At 43.6% G+C, this 15743-nt stretch overlaps 1 protein-coding gene across 6 annotated transcripts in view; it reads left to right on the top strand.

The window, feature by feature from the left end:
* MKLN1 (muskelin 1) overlaps positions 1 to 15743 on the top strand; it is a 180647-nt gene that overhangs the window by 124514 nt on the left and 40390 nt on the right. For 5 of the 6 annotated variants that reach the window (XM_073328850.1, XM_073328852.1, XM_073328855.1 and 2 more), the window contains 3 exons: positions 1872 to 2084; positions 3642 to 3863; positions 11646 to 11775. In XM_073328850.1, the coding sequence (XP_073184951.1) occupies positions 1872 to 2084; positions 3642 to 3863; positions 11646 to 11775 (565 nt within the window). The remainder of the gene's footprint in view (positions 1 to 1871; positions 2085 to 3641; positions 3864 to 11645; positions 11776 to 15743) is intronic. The other variant, XM_073328854.1, reaches the window with a different exon arrangement.

The raw sequence follows: 15743 nt of genomic DNA on the forward strand, positions 1-15743 counted from the left end.
GCACGAAGGTGTGGATAAGTCCTCCACAAATGAAAAACTAAGGAATCACCAAATTTTGACTCTGTGGTACAAACCATGAGATACATAATGGCAACTGCCCCATTTAGCTTACAGTGGGGGCAGAAGGAGGATCCACCTAGCTACCCTAGAAGTATTAAAATGGCTTTCAAATCTCAAGAGTCAATTATCTCAACCTGTTGCTTTTCAAGTGTCATTTGAAAGTTAGAAGACTAGCCCCATGTTTCAAACTGGAGTTTGGCTGCAGAAAGCTCAGTCTCACACAGAATTAATAAGTTGTATAGATTACTCAAATTGTCACAATGCTATATATTGCTTTTAGTTAAAAGAATCTTGTTGCCTATTGGTAATATAACTGCTGTGTAATCTTTAGAAAGCTGTGTTCATGCCTGTGATATAATAGCATATCCTATTTATAAAATGCAAGAGAAATTCAGTACAGGTTTTTAAATAACATTTCAACAATTTAGGGTTGCAGGAAATGGTGCTTGCAGTACACTCCTTTTTTTTTTAAACACAATTTGAATTCTTGTCCTTGAAAACTCTAACATTAAGTCTCTTGGTTGAGGCCAACACTTAAGTTTTGTGATTATTAATTCTAAAATATACTGAGGCAGTTTCACGTTGTGTGCTAAGACTTCAGCAGTAGTTTTAGAACTATTTCTTGTCCTGATATTGTATAATTGTGATTTGTCTTATGAAATTTTAGATAAGATTTTATATAATGGACTAATTTTATTTACGCTGCTTGCTATGTCAAGTGTCCTAATTCCACCTCTGAATGAGGGATTCCCTAATTGTTTTTTATTAAAGTTGAGGTACATAAGATGCAGTTAGTTTTCTTCTGTAACTGATCTTTTAATAAGGGAAAGCTTATATAACACACACAATTCATGCGGGGCAGAGGATTTTTGTATATTTCAATAAAGGTAGATTTGTTACTGGCTTATTTTAATCCTGTCACACTACTACAGACTAAAACATCTCACTTTTTATTTGAGCTTGATTTTTTTCACTGCTCATGGAGGTTTCTGGGCTAAGCTTTCTTAGTTAAACCTCTGCGTATCAGTGCTGGCTCCTGACACTCACTCACTCTCATTTTGGGTCATTTGTACTTCTCACCTCCTAGCTTTTAGACTCTCCAGCTCTAATATTGAGCTTGTTGGAGAGCTATATTATTCAGTGTTTTTGTTTCTTTTTGTCAGAATGCTCTAATTACTCAAGGAACTCTTTCACATGCCCCACCAAACAGCTAAAATGGCTGACAAAAGCAAAATGTCTTAAGCTCTCACATCGCTTCCAGATGTTGTTCCAAGTGATTCAGAGCAAGCCAAGGTTAAGATCAAATAAACTGTTAGGCATTTTTTGCCCTTCCAGGTTATAGACTTTCTTCTTGTAAAATCTGATGTGAATAATAAAGTACATGAAACTTTGAATAAGACTTGGCACATCTTGGGATTCTGACAACTCTGTATATATACACACACAAACACATCACTTTTATGTGTACTCCTACATTGGAGTATGGAGTCACCTTATGGCTTATGCTCTGCGAAAGCAGAGTGGATACTTCATCTATTTTTAAACTTTCTTGTTTTCTCAACCAAGGATAGACATGTTGGTTGTTATGTCTTGCGTATGCAGGTTTGATTGTGTTCAGCCCTCTTGGTTGGATAGATTGCTGTAGGGAATATCACTGGGGATGGAAATAAAGAATTTTATGTATTCTCTAAAGCAGATTCTTTTATAAGGATATGTAATTGTTAAGTACTTATTTACCCTGACTGAGAAAATATCTGGGGCCCTAATGTATTGTGCCTATTAAAATGTTTTCTGACTTCCTTTTTTAATAGAATGGTCCTAGTGCCAGATCTTGTCACAAGATGTGCATCGATATTCAGCGAAGGCAAATCTACACACTGGGCCGTTATCTCGATTCCTCCGTGAGGAACAGTAAATCTCTGAAAAGTGATTTCTACCGCTATGACATTGACACCAACACATGGATGTTGCTAAGTGAAGACACTGCAGCAGATGGAGGTCCCAAGCTGGTGTTTGATCATCAGGTCAGGTGTAGAGAGAAACATTGAGTACACTTTTATTTCCTGGGCTTTGCTTAAAACATTTCTTACCATAGCCCATTACTAGAATTGAGAAGTGTTTCACCAGGTAATGCAACTAAAAAATATATTGGGAGAAATGGATAGGATGTATTTTTTAAAAACGTATGTTCCTAATTAACAATGTAAATGTTACAGTATAAAAAAACTACTCTTTTTTCAAGAACATGAAGTTATTTGTTTAGTATCTTGTAATCTCCTATAAAGATTAAGAAACAATGCAGCTATGTCTGGGAAAGCTCGTCTTGCACAGTGATGTCTTGTTAGTGAGTAACAGGTGCTCATCACTGGGATTGTGGAACCACAACCATATTGTAGCCAGTGTTGGGTGTTCCTGTGGACAACAATGCAAGAGACAATGGAGATATTGGAAAAAGGGCTTGGGTTTTGATCAAAATTTGGCCTACCTTTCATTTAAAAAGACTTGTGGGGTGGGGGGGGGTGTGTGCACGTGTGCGTGTGCATACACGTATATGCACTTCATAGGCATAGGAACTCATTATGGAATTGGCTGCCAGTTTTCCTTTGGAATATTGTACCTTGCAGAATTCAAATTAAAATTGAATTGATACTTTTTTGCTACTTTTTGTGCCAACCTGTGCTGAGGAGCCACGGAATGTTTTTGTAATTCCATCTGTCCTCCTTCCTTGCGTCTCTTGCTTTTTCCTACTTTTTTGTAACTCCGTTTGTTTCATATCTGAAATAAGTTTTTTGGAGACAGGGATCACATTGTCATCTTTGTACTGAGAGGCACTGTTTGGGTGCTGTAGAATACAGTTATGTTTCAAGCTTTAGAGATTGTTTAATAACAGTACATATCCCTTAATGTCTCTATTGCCATAAGACCTAGAGACCTTACAAGGTCAGGGCCCTGTTTTAGAAATAACAGGTAGATAAGACAAATAGGTAGGCTGCTGGAGGAAGAGGGGCAGAGCTGAGCATGGGGTAACAAAAATCATAGGCTGTTTTAATCCTAGTTGTGTGTACAGTCCTTGGCCAGTCATCAGTAATCCTGATTCCCCCGCCTCGCCGTTATCAGATGGTAGCTTTTAGTATATGTTATAACAGGTTATTGCAAACAGAGTAAAAAAGCAAGCCACTGACTTCTTCATTTTTACTCTGCTACATAAAATTTTGAATATGCTATTGAATACTCAGAGGTGATCAAAGTGCAGTCTGTGGTTGTCCTCATCTTACACAGATGGGGAGAATGGAGACACTAGACCCTGGCATGCAGTATTGCTTCATGTGCGCAGCCAAGCCACATTGTAAACTGGGGGCCAGTAATCTCTGTGCACTGCATCTGTATTACACATGGAGTTAACTGTAAACTGCTTCATTTACTACAGATTAAGGAAGGAGGATGTGCTGATATTAACTCATGCTGAATACTGCTGGTCTGCTGGTTACCTCAATGAGCTAAGGGTTTTTATTGGCTGATATGAAATATTAATGTATTCTTGATTAAACTAATGTAGTTTGTATATCTCCTGCTTCCTACAGATGTGTATGGATTCAGAAAAACACATGATCTATACGTTTGGAGGTAGGATTTTGACATGTAATGGCAGTGTAGATGACAGCAGAGCCAGTGAACCTCAATTTAGTGGATTGTTTGCTTTTGACTGTCAATGTCAGACGTGGAAACTGTTGAGAGAAGATTCGTGTAATGCTGGACCTGAGGACATCCAATCCAGGATAGGACACTGCATGTTATTCCATTCGGTAAGAGTTCACTTTGGATTTTAAGTCATAATGCCTGATTTTCGGGGGTGATACCTGTTTAACTTCACTGAGCACATGAATCTTTCTTCAGATTAGTCTTTTGGGTGAGAAGTAAAACAGATATTCGCCACTTATAATTAATAACACTGGCACTGTTTGTAGGAGACAGTGGTAGTAATGTATGTTTTTGTATACTTTAAAATTCACCTTGTGATTTAGTTGGAAATGGTAGTCATCATCTGAACTGACTGCAGTCGTGCGCTGCCATTAAACAACTGTTGCATTCCCCCCTCTCCCTCCCCCTTCAGCGATGGTGCATTTCTGTGGAGTCTGAAGTGATCTTTGCTAAAAGTTGGTAAAGCATTTTGGGATCCTTTGGCCTGATAGATGATGCATATTGTTAATGGAAGCAGTTGGTGACTTGCAGATTATATCCATGTGTTTGAGTGTATTGAGAAAGTAAGGGCCTGATTGTCAAAAGTGTTCAGTACCCAGCAGCTTCTGTTCTTGAAAGGTGCTACCGGGTGCCGAATACTCTTTTAAGTCGGGTTACTTCCTAAATTCCAAGGCCAGGAGGGACCACTGTGATCATCTAGTGTGACCTCCTGTGTAACACAGGCCATAGAATGTCCGTGAATTAATTCCTGTTTGAGTTAAAGCTATCTTTAAGAAAAACATTCCAGCTATGATTGAAAAATTGCCAAAGTTGGAGAGTCTGCCACAATCTTTGTTCCAATGGCTAATTACCTTCACTATTAAAAATGTGTGCACTATCTCCAGGCTGAATTTGTCTAGCATTGACTTCCAGCCATTGGATCTTGTTATACATTTGTCTGCTAGGTTGAAAAGTCCATTATAAAATTTTTGTTCCCCATGTAGCTACTTATAAAGTCCGCTCTTAACCTTCTCTTTGTTAAATTCAAGCAGCTCAGTCTCTTTAGCTTATAACTATAAGGCATGTTCTTTAATCTTTTAATCATTCTCATGGCTCTTCTCTGAACCCCTACATCTTTATCAACATCGTTCTTGGATTGTGGGTACCAGAACTGGTTACAGTATTTATTTAGGGGCTTAAATGTGATCAGAGCTTTTTGAAAATCTCCCCTCCATTGTGGGTACTGAGGATTTTCAAAAATGTGTCCTTAAATGCCTAACAGCTATAGGTTTATCTAAGAATTTTGGTGACAATATGAACTTTGATTGAAGTGTGGTTTTTACATATCCCAGGCCTCTGAGATTAGAGTTTCACAGTATGTATAGTTTAGTAGTACATTTTTCACTGTCTTAATACTGCCAACTGAAAACATAAATTTAAATTGCAGTCATTTATTATGTTCGTATTTTGGTCCCGTAGGAATTCCTATCTCTCTTCATTTAGTAGAAGATACTTTTTTCAAAGTTCCACTTTGTTTCAAATTGCCTTCTAAAGATTTAGAAAAACTGTTAATTTATTTCCACAAAATACTTTCAGGTAACTCTGTGAACTTGTGTATGTTTTGTGCTCACATACATTTTTGCACAAACCAGGGTGGATAAAAATCAGTGATTAAAAAAAAAAAATCTGATAAAATGCTTTTTGAGGGGAAAAAACCTATCTAAGGATAGATACATTATAGATCAAAGATCTCATCATGGAATAGGGATTATAAATTCTAATTCTATAGTATTGAGAATATTCATGTCATGTTTAAGAAACATTTTGTAAATGAGTTCCAATAGTTCATGGATTAGGGACCCAATTTTATGGGGTTCTAGTGTCTTCTATATAGATTATTTAGGTTAATCTTTCCATCTACCCAGTGGGACTCAGTGCTCAGTCTAGAAGATACCATCACAGATGCTTAGTTCTCAAACTGTGGATTTGTCTCCAGAGATAACATGCTTGTTAACAGCAAAAATGTTTCTTCGAGTGATTGCTCATGTGTATTCCACAATATGTTTGTATGTGCTCGCCACGTGCACCAGTGCCAGAAGTTTTTCCCCAGCAGTACTCGTAGTGGGGAGCGCCTCCCGTGACCCCTGGAGTGGCAGTTACCTGACGCGGTATAAGGGGAGCTGCACGCTCCCCACTACCCTCAGTTCCTTCTTGCCGCCAGTAAAGGTGTCGGAACTGCTTTGCTCCAGTTTTGCTGTAGCTCATCCCCCGGAACTGTTGGTTCGTTCAGTGTTAGTACCTGTAGTTAGTTAGCCATTTAGTTAGTCGGTGAGCCCGGGCCGGGGTACGCTGTGTGGCTCTTGTAGGTGTTCTTTGCCAAGAAGTGACCTGCATGCAGACTGCTTGCGCTGTTTGGGAGAAACCCATATCAGCAAAAGGTGCAAGATTTGCAAGTCATTTAAGTCTGACCAAAAGAGAGAGGGACATTAGGCTTTGAGCCATCCTGATAGTCGGCGCTGACCTCGACTCTGGCACGGCGCTCGAAACCAGTACCTGGCGCGGTGTCGGTACGCGGCGACCCTCCGATGCCATCGACCAGTTGGCGCTGCTCCCCATCCACAGGTCATGTCAAGAGGGCCAGGAAGACTCCCTCTTTACAGCGGCACTGAGGGAAGTCTGGGACAGAGGCTAGGCCCATGTCGGGTAGTCCTCGGGCCCCAGGCCTCCAACTCACGTTGAGCTGAGTAGCCCGGCCCCTTTGGAACAGACCTGCCCGGATGCCATCCACACCTGAAGCCCTACAGGTGGCCCGGGACGTTATGTCCATGCCAGTGCCCGGAGTGCCGCCTACGTCAGCCCCATGCTCCAGAGGCAAGCCGCTGTTGGGATCTCTGCAGTCGCCTCTGGCCCAGTACCGGTCGAGGGAGTGTTCCCAACGCCGTTCACAACCCGGCAGCTGCTCGGGGCAGAGTTCATGTGGATCGCCCTAAACGCTGACCAGGCTGTCTGGCTGGGTTCCAGCCGGCCAGGACTCTTGGTACCGCTCATCCTCAAGGAGCGAATATTGACAGGACCGTGACGGGCGTTGCTAATGGTCCTTGTCTCGGCGAGGGTACTCCAGTTGGTCATGGCACGGTCGTTGATGCTGTTCCCGCTCGGACTCCCACTCCAAGTCTCTGCCAAGGCATCACAGCCCCGGGCATCAGTCGCCGCCATCTTGCCGTCCCAGGTCCGCCTGTCTAGGCCGTTTGCGGATTAGCTGTTACTGTCGGTACCGGTCCTCCACGTCAAGATCGTGGCCCTGTGGCTGTCCTAGATCCTGGCACTGCTGCTCCTCCCGGTCCAGAGACAGCAGGAGATATTACACCAGCCCGGTCTCCATTTGTAGCTGTCCTTCAATGGGCTGGGCTAGGCTAGCCAACCTGAACAGACGGCCCCGCCGGTGCCACAGCAGGTGCAGTGGCACTAAGTGTTGTGGCCGGCCCAGTGGTATCAGTGGGCACCGTGGCCTCCAGTGAGCCCCTGGTGGGAGCTCGCTTGGTGCCCGGAGCAATGGAAAGCACCGGCGGCCTCCCTCTCCAGACCCCCAAGAAAGGAGTTGGTGGGACATACGTCCTCGGCACCGTGCCCAGAGTCCAACCAGATGGTGGACCCTCCGGTGTCGACCAATACCCAGAGCACCGCACCGGCCTCTTTGCCCCTCCCAGAGGAGGTGATTGCGGTTCCACCCTCAGGAAGACTTCAGGGCCCACCAAGAACTCTTAAAGAGGGTGGCAGCAAGCTTCCACCTCCAAGCAGAGGAGATGGAGGAGCCCTCAGACTTTGTTTGACGTGTTGTCCCCATCGGCACTGGGTAGGGTGGCCTTGTGTCTCCATGAAGGGATGGCTAAGATTTCAGATGCCCTGTGGCAAACACCAGCCTCGTTGGCCCCCATCTCTAAAAAGGTGGAATGCAAGTACTTTGTACCCACTGTAGGGCATGAGTACCTGTATATCCACCCGGCGCCCAACTCCCTGGTGGTCGAGTTGGTCAACCACAGGGAACGGCAGGGTCAGCCAGCCCCGACCCCAAAGAACCTCGGAAACTGGACTCTTTCAAAAGGAAAATTTATTAGTCTTCGAGCTTTTAGTTACGAGAGGCAAACCATCAGGCTCTCCTGGGCTGGTATGAACTCAATCTGTGGGGCTCCCTGCCCAAGTTTGAGGACTCCCTCCAGGAGCGCGATAGGAAGGAGTTCCAGGCGCTAGTGGAGGAAGGGGCAACGGCCGCTAGGGCGTCCCTGCAGGCAGCCTCGGATGCTGCAGACACTGCCGCATGATCAGTGGCCTCCATGGTGTCCATGAGACAGGCGTCATGGCTCCTGCTCTCTGGGCTGTCCAGCAAGGCACAGTCTTCCATGCAGGATCTCCCATTCGATGGGAAGGCTCTGTTCGCGGAGGAAACAGATACAAGGCTGCATGGCATGAAGGATTCCCACACAACTCTCCAGACTCTGGGCCTCTGTGTCCTGGCTTCAGTAAAACCTAAGTTCAAGCCGCAGCAGACTCCCACCCAGGCTGCCCTACTGAAGTATGAGGCCGCGCATAAGAAGAAGCGGGACTATAAGAGACGCTCTCAGAGGCAGTCTCAGCCTGTCCCCCAGTCTGGGCCCTCCAAGGGCAAGCTGGTGGGGAAAAGGCTTTTTTACGGGACGCTCGGGGGCACCCCGCTAGTCCTCACTAGTCAACCCCCAATAAAGCTACCCTTCTCCAACAGGTTGTGTGCTTTCCTCCCGGAATGGTTAAGGCTAACCTCAGACCCATGGGTCCTCAACACCATCTCCCGGGGTTACACCCTCTAGTTTGCTTCCTCCCCGCTGAACCAGCCCGCACCCCCATCCCTCTTGGGGGACCCCTCGCATGAAGCTCTGCTCGAGCAGGAGGTGGGGCGGCTCCCTGGACTAGGAGCGATAGAGGCGGTGCCTGAAGTGTTCATGGGCAAGGGATATTACTCCCGTTATTTCCTTATCCCGAAGGCCAAAAGGGGGCTCAGGCCCATCCTGGACCTCTGAGGTCTGAACCAGTACATGGTGAAACTCAAGTTCCGCAAGGTCTCCCTGGTCTCCATCATCCCCTCCCTGGATCCAGGGTCTGGTACGCTGTTCTCGATCTACAGGATGCGTACTTCCATATGCGTAAATCCACATATTCGAGGGGCACAGGCGCTTCCTCCCTTTCACGGTGGGGCAGAATCATTACCAATTCACGGTCCTCCTGTTTGGTCTGTCCACTGCCCGCAGGGTGTTTACAAAATGCATGTCAGTGGTAGCGGTCTACCTCAGATGGTGGGGGGGGTCCAGATATTTCCCTGTCTGGACGATTGGCTTGTCAAGGGCACCTCCTGGTCACAGGTGAGGGATCATGTGGCATTCCTTCTGTCCACGTGCACTGCCTTGGGCCTGTTGATAACACCAAGTCCACGTTAGTCCCGGTCCAACGCATAGAGTTTATCACGGCGCTTCTAGACGCAGTGTCGGCCAGGGCCTCTCTCCCGCCAAACAGATTCAAGACCCTGAAAGGTCTCATTGACTTGGTCATAAGGTTCCTGGTGACAACAGCCAGGGTTTGCCTGCAACTTTTGGGTCACATGTCAGTGTGCACGTACGTGGTCCGTCACGCCAGACTCAGGATGAGGCCCCTCCAGCTCTGGTTGGCCTCGAAGTTCTCCCAGGCCACGGACAGGATGGACGAGGTCTTCACCGTGCCTGACTCTGTGATTCCCCTCCCTACAGTGGTGGTCCACCCCAAACAACATGCTCTAAGGGGTTCCGTTCAGGGACAGGGCCCCGTTGTTGGAGCTGGTGTCTGATGCGTTGGACCTAGGTTGTGGGACTCGTGGGGAGCTTTAAGACCCAAGGCCTGTGGTCGGCTCAAGACCTGATCCTACATATAAACGTCAAGGAGCTCAGGGCGGTGCGGCTGGCATGCATGTCCTTTATGTAGAAATTCATGATTAAATCGAGTCTTTCTGACTAGTCATTTAAATCAAATCCACCCTAGCACAAACTCCAGCTTATGGACATTTTAGACCATTGTCTGTTCAAAAAATTATTTGAAAAAGAGCAAAAGCAGGGTACCTATATGGAGGGACTTAATTAGTCATGGTTGGGGGAAAAAACAACATAAAACTGATATATTTGACTAGTCATTTCTGTCCATTTTGTGTCTAATGAATACATTTGTATTTGGATTACTTTTCTCTCTCGTGATCCAGTTTTTCTTTTGGTTTCTGTAGTGAAGTCATGATCTTGTGTATTTAACTATGAGACTGTTTACCGTGGAGAATGATTATATTGCAAGTACAGCATTGCAGCTTTACTGCCTGTTCGAACAGGGTCATAGTAGTTAAACATGGAAAAATTCCTACTAGATCACTTCATTGCTGATCTAATATTTATTGGTAGGATCCAATATTGCTGACCTCTATGTGCAGAACTTGTAATTCAAGAGAGTTACACGCACGCTGGGCTTTCAGGATCTGACCCTGGATCTGAGTTGTGACGCAGTGAGCGTAACAAGATCCAGTCGGTGGAAGTTGAAGTTAAATAAAATGAACCTTAAAATAAAATGTTGTTTCTTAGCAGTGAGGATAAACTAAATATTGCAGCATCTTACCAAGGGAGACAGTGGACTCCTCGCTGATGTCATTAAAATGAGATTAGAGATATTTGTAAAAGAGATGCCTTAGTCCAGCTTCGGGTTGTGTGCTTGTGGTGAAGCCTTCTGGCCTTGGGATCTGCAAAACCCTCCTGTTCATCACCTTCCTTCATGGGCCTGGGAGAGAATAGGGTTGTACACATCGCCCTCCGCATGGTCATAACACTTGCAGCTCTACATTCAGACCATAAACATGGTTTATTGTCATGGTTTAGGGCTTCAGCTGGTCACCTGCAGGGGTCCACAAGGAATTTTTATTCCCAATACAATTGGCCAGAAATATTCTGGTTTTTTTTATCTTGCTCTGTGGCATCAGAGATGGGCCATAGCTGAAGACAGGATACCATGTGGGGTGGACCAGTTCTTTGAAGTGATACCGTGAATCCTCTTTCTTAGATGACTGATTAGTGAATCTTGCTCTCATGCTCAGGGTCAAACCTCCATAGTTGGAGTTTGGGAAGGAATTTTCTCCAGGTCAGACTGGCAGGAACCCTGGTTGTTTTTTTTCATCATCTTTTACAGTGTGGGGAATTGCCTGCTCAGATCATGGCGCGTATCACACCAAGTCAATTCCCTGCCTTTGCAAGGTCATGGACACTAATGGCACTTTAGTCTTGTGTTCATTGCCTGTGGCACAGCATGTTCTATTGAGGACTGAAATGCTTTAGTTAAATAATTGGGCTAAATATAGGGGTAAAGGGCTAAAATGTAACGGCCTGTGATAGACAAGAGGTCAGACTAGGTGATGTTATGGTCCCTTCTGGTTTTAGGGCTTATAGTTTCATAGAGCTTATTTAAACAAATGTCTTCATAGTTTACCCATGTCATCAAAACAACATAAAAAGCTGAAAGATGAGTGGATTTGTAAGCATAGTATGTTTGAAAGGTTCCCCCAGTAAATGTTTCTTTTAAGAGCAAACTGTTTGCCAAATTAAATCAACTGCTTTATCTGGGGAAATCTTTGGCGGGGGGCAGGAATAAAAATATATTGTGAACACAATTTTAATTTTTTTTGTACATTTCCTATATGCCCAAATAGCCAAACTAATGTAAACAATTCTCCCTTCTCCAGCTAAAAATGTGCCTGAACTATTGCTTGTTTCCATGATTCGTTGATGTTTCTGCAAATGCTCACTGAACGCTGGTGGGCTAAGAATTTGTTTTCTAGAGCACAGTTCAAAAGTTAAGCATCTGCTTTCCTTCCTCTCCAGAAAAATCGCTGTTTATATGTATTTGGTGGGCAGAGATCGAAGACTTATTTGAATGATTTCTTCAGCTATGATGTTGACAGCGATCACGTGGATATCATATCAGATGGCACCAAGAAAGATTCAGGAATGGGTAAGAGCTTCACTGTATAATTTTGTTTTGTTGGTATAGATGAAAGACTTAAGGTATATAGCAGCAGATAAGACCTCAGTGACGCAGGAGAGAGGTTGTGGTCCTGTTAGATCACAATGGCTTGTTAACAATGACATTCAACTAGAGCTTGCACTCCCTTGCCCACTCTGTACCTGTTAGTTAAATAAATGGCTGACTTCATTCTCCAGAGCTGTCAATTTGACATCTTCACCAGTACTATTTTTAAGGCTTACAAGTAAATCACAATTTGTTAGGTTTTACCATTCACCACAGTCTTGATGGCCTTCTAGCTATGTGACTTATTATTTCCCTCGTTCTGGCAGATGATCAATGCTCATCTTGCAGCCTATAAAAATGGAATCTTAGCAAAGTATTTGCTAAAATATTTTGTCCCAATCTCTGGCAAATACTGAAAACAAAAGTCCTACATGTAGTTTGTTCCTTAAACCAATGCAGTGTAATACCACCTTATTTTTACAGGTTTCAGAGTAACAGCCGTGTTAGTCTGTATTCGCAAAAAGAAAAGGAGTACTTGTGGCACCTTAGAGACTAACCAATTTATTTGAGCATGAGCTTTCGTGAGCTACAGCTCACTTCATCGGATGCATACCGTGGAAACTGCAGCAGACTTTATATATACACAGAGAATATGAAACAATACCTCCTCCCACCCCACTGTCCTGCTGGTAATAGCTTATCTAAAGTGATCATCAGGTGGGCCATTTCCAGCACAAATCCAGGTTTTCTCACCCTCCACCCCCCCACACAAATTCACTCTCCTGCTGGTGATAGCCCATCCAAAGTGACAACTCTTTACACAATGTGCATGATGATCAAGTTGGGCTATTTCCTGCACAAATCCAGGTTTTCTCACATCCCCCCCACCCCCATACACACACAAACTCACTCTCCTGCTGGTAATAGCTCATCCAAACTGACCACTCTCCAAGTTTAAATCCAAGTTAAACCAGAACATCTGGGGGGGGGGGGGGTAGGAAAAAACAAGAGGAAACAGGCTACCTTGCATAATGACTTAGCCACTCCCAGTTTCTGCTCGTTCACCTGCACATCCACCAATGTGATATATGCCATCATGTGCCAGCAATGCCCCTCTGCCATGTACATTGGTCAAACTGGACAGTCTCTACGTAAAAGAATAAATGGACACAAATCAGATGTCAAGAATTATAACATTCATAAACCAGTCGGAGAACACTTCAATCTCTCTGGTCACGCAATCACAGACATGAAGGTCGCTATCTTAAAACAAAAAAACTTCAAATCCAGACTCCAGCGAGAAACTGCTGAATTGGAATTCATTTGCAAATTGGATACTATTAATTTAGGCTTAAATAGAGACTTGGAATGGCTAAGTCATTATGCAAGGTAGCCTGTTTCCTCTTGTTTTTTCCTACCCCCCCCCCCCCCCCAGATGTTCTGGTTTAACTTGGATTTAAACTTGGAGAGTGGTCAGTTTGGATGAGCTATTACCAGCAGGAGAGTGAGTTTGTGTGTGTATGGGGGTGGGGGGGATGTGAGAAAACCTGGATTTGTGCAGGAAATAGCCCAACTTGATTATCATGCACATTGTGTAAAGAGTTGTCACTTTGGATGGGCTATCACCAGCAGGAGAGTGAATTTGTGTGGGGGGGTGGAGGGTGAGAAAACCTGGATTTGTGCTGGAAATGGCCCACCTGATGATCACTTTAGATAAGCTATTACCAGCAGGACAGTGGGGTGGGAGGAGGTATTGTTTCATATTCTCTGTGTATATATAAAGTCTGCTGCAGTTTCCACGGTATGCATCCGATGAAGTGAGCTGTAGCTCACGAAAGCTCATGCTCAAATAAATTGGTTAGTCTCTAAGGTGCCACAAGTACTCCTTTTCTTATTTTTTACAGCGTCTTTCAAACAAGGAATGTTCCAAAACAGTAAAGAGTCTCTCTTCCAGTTCAGGATTTGAGGAATATATAAAGTCAGCCAAGACAAGAAATGAGCTGTAGAATTGATGAGGCAGAGTTATAGGGAAGGTATTCCAGATGACACAAGCTGCTCAATAGTAACCAGCTTCTGTAATGGGACAGAACTTTTATGCTAAAGGAAATGAAGGGACTAAAGGAGTAGAGGAGAACAGGTTTGTGAGTTAGGCTGGGTCAAGTCTATGTAGAATTTGCCAAGGAGAATGAACAGTTTTGAACTGATCCGTAGAACAAATGGGAAGCAAATGGAATTGTGTGAGAATCAGTGGGTGATTTGATGCAGTTTTTCTCTGTTGAAAGGCAGGTAGAAGGTATTTTGGAATGGGGAGAAAGGGGTTTCAGGGAAGCCATAGGGGGGAAAAGTTGCAATTGTCTAGGCAAAAGGAAATTAAGGCCTAGATCAGGATTTCTTCAGAGGTGCAGTTGAGGCAGTGACTTACACATAGAGTGGCACTCCACACTCAATGCAGTTACTATTCCTGCCCATTGACATTAATGGAAAGGCTCCCACTGGCCTTAGTGAATTTTGCATTGGGGCCATTCTGCCTCATTAGCATTTTTTAGTAAGACTTCCTACGTAAGTCTTTCCTTAGTTTTTCTTTTTTCCTTCCCTTGACATTGGCAGAGAAATCCTGCAGTTCAAGTTTGTTTGAATGGATCATGTGGCTTGCAACCATCTCTATTATGATCTATAAAGAGAATAATTTTGGTTCTAAACCTTTGTCAAGAATGCCATGTTGACTGTATTGGGGGGTAGATGTTTTAGTCTGTATCCACAAAAACAACAAGGAGTCCGGTGGCACCTTAAAGGCTAACAGATTTATTTGGGCATAAGTTTTTTTGGGTAAAAAACCCATTTGAAGAAGTTTTTTCATGCAGTTGATAGATTTCCACTCTATGAAGAAGTGGGGTTTTTACCCACGAAAGCTTATGCCCAAATAAATCTGTTAGTCTTTAAGGTGCTACCAGACTCCTTGTTGTTTGTTATTGGCGGGTGCTTTCAGAAATACCTAAGAATGATTATTAGAGAAAGAAGGTGGGTGAGGTAATGTCTTTTTTTTTTTTTTTGATCAACTTCTGTTTGTGAGAGAGACAAGCTTACACAGAGCTCTGCTTCAGAAGAAGACCTGAAGTTGGTTCGGTAAAAGATATTATATCACTCACCACCTCTGTCTAATATTCGGGGACCAAAACAGCTACAACAACAGAACATGCAAGAATGATTATAACAGAATCAGCAACACTGTAATCATTTTTTATCTTCTCAGTCTGACACTTACTTTCCCCTCTATGGTAAAGTTACAAAATTGCTGATGTACATTTCCCTTTTTACGAAGGAAGGGAGAAATTTTCTGTATGTGCACAAACTGTGTTAAAGTATATAAACACCAGTTTGGCCTTCCTTGCCAAGTAAAGGAAGGGCCATAACTCTCTAGAGCTAGTGCCTGTTGTTTCATTGTGAAATTCCCTGTCACATTCAACCCTCAGCAGGGAAGTTTAAAACTGTTGTTCTGCTGTGTGCCATTACATTTCTTTGAGACTATTGTGTATATTTGTAAGACTTTCTCATTTATGCAATTGGCTAATTTTGCCTTCTGTTTACTTATGAAAAACAAATCACGTTTAAAAACAAGCTTCCACCCCTTATTTTGATCACTTTTTTTTTAAAAGGCAAGTACATTGGTTATTGGTTATTTCAATCATAGACTCTCATAAGTTGCTGTTTGCTCACTTGGGTTAATTTGGTCATCTAAAGATTGAATAAATCTCCAAATAAGGGATAAAAGTTCATGATACTTTTCCTGCAAAGTGATTTTTTTTCTCTTCACTGTGTTCCTGGGGGAGATCCAGATTGCATTATGTTCACAATCTTATTTAAATGTTCTCTCTGTGCTTGGAGCTGCAGCGGATCCTTCTTCCCTCCCACCCCCTCTAAAAAGACATTGCCCACAGTTAAAAGGAAAGAAT

The sequence above is a fragment of the Lepidochelys kempii genome, chromosome 1 (genome assembly GCF_965140265.1).
Source record: "Lepidochelys kempii isolate rLepKem1 chromosome 1, rLepKem1.hap2, whole genome shotgun sequence".
Classification (NCBI taxonomy): domain Eukaryota; kingdom Metazoa; phylum Chordata; order Testudines; family Cheloniidae; genus Lepidochelys; species Lepidochelys kempii.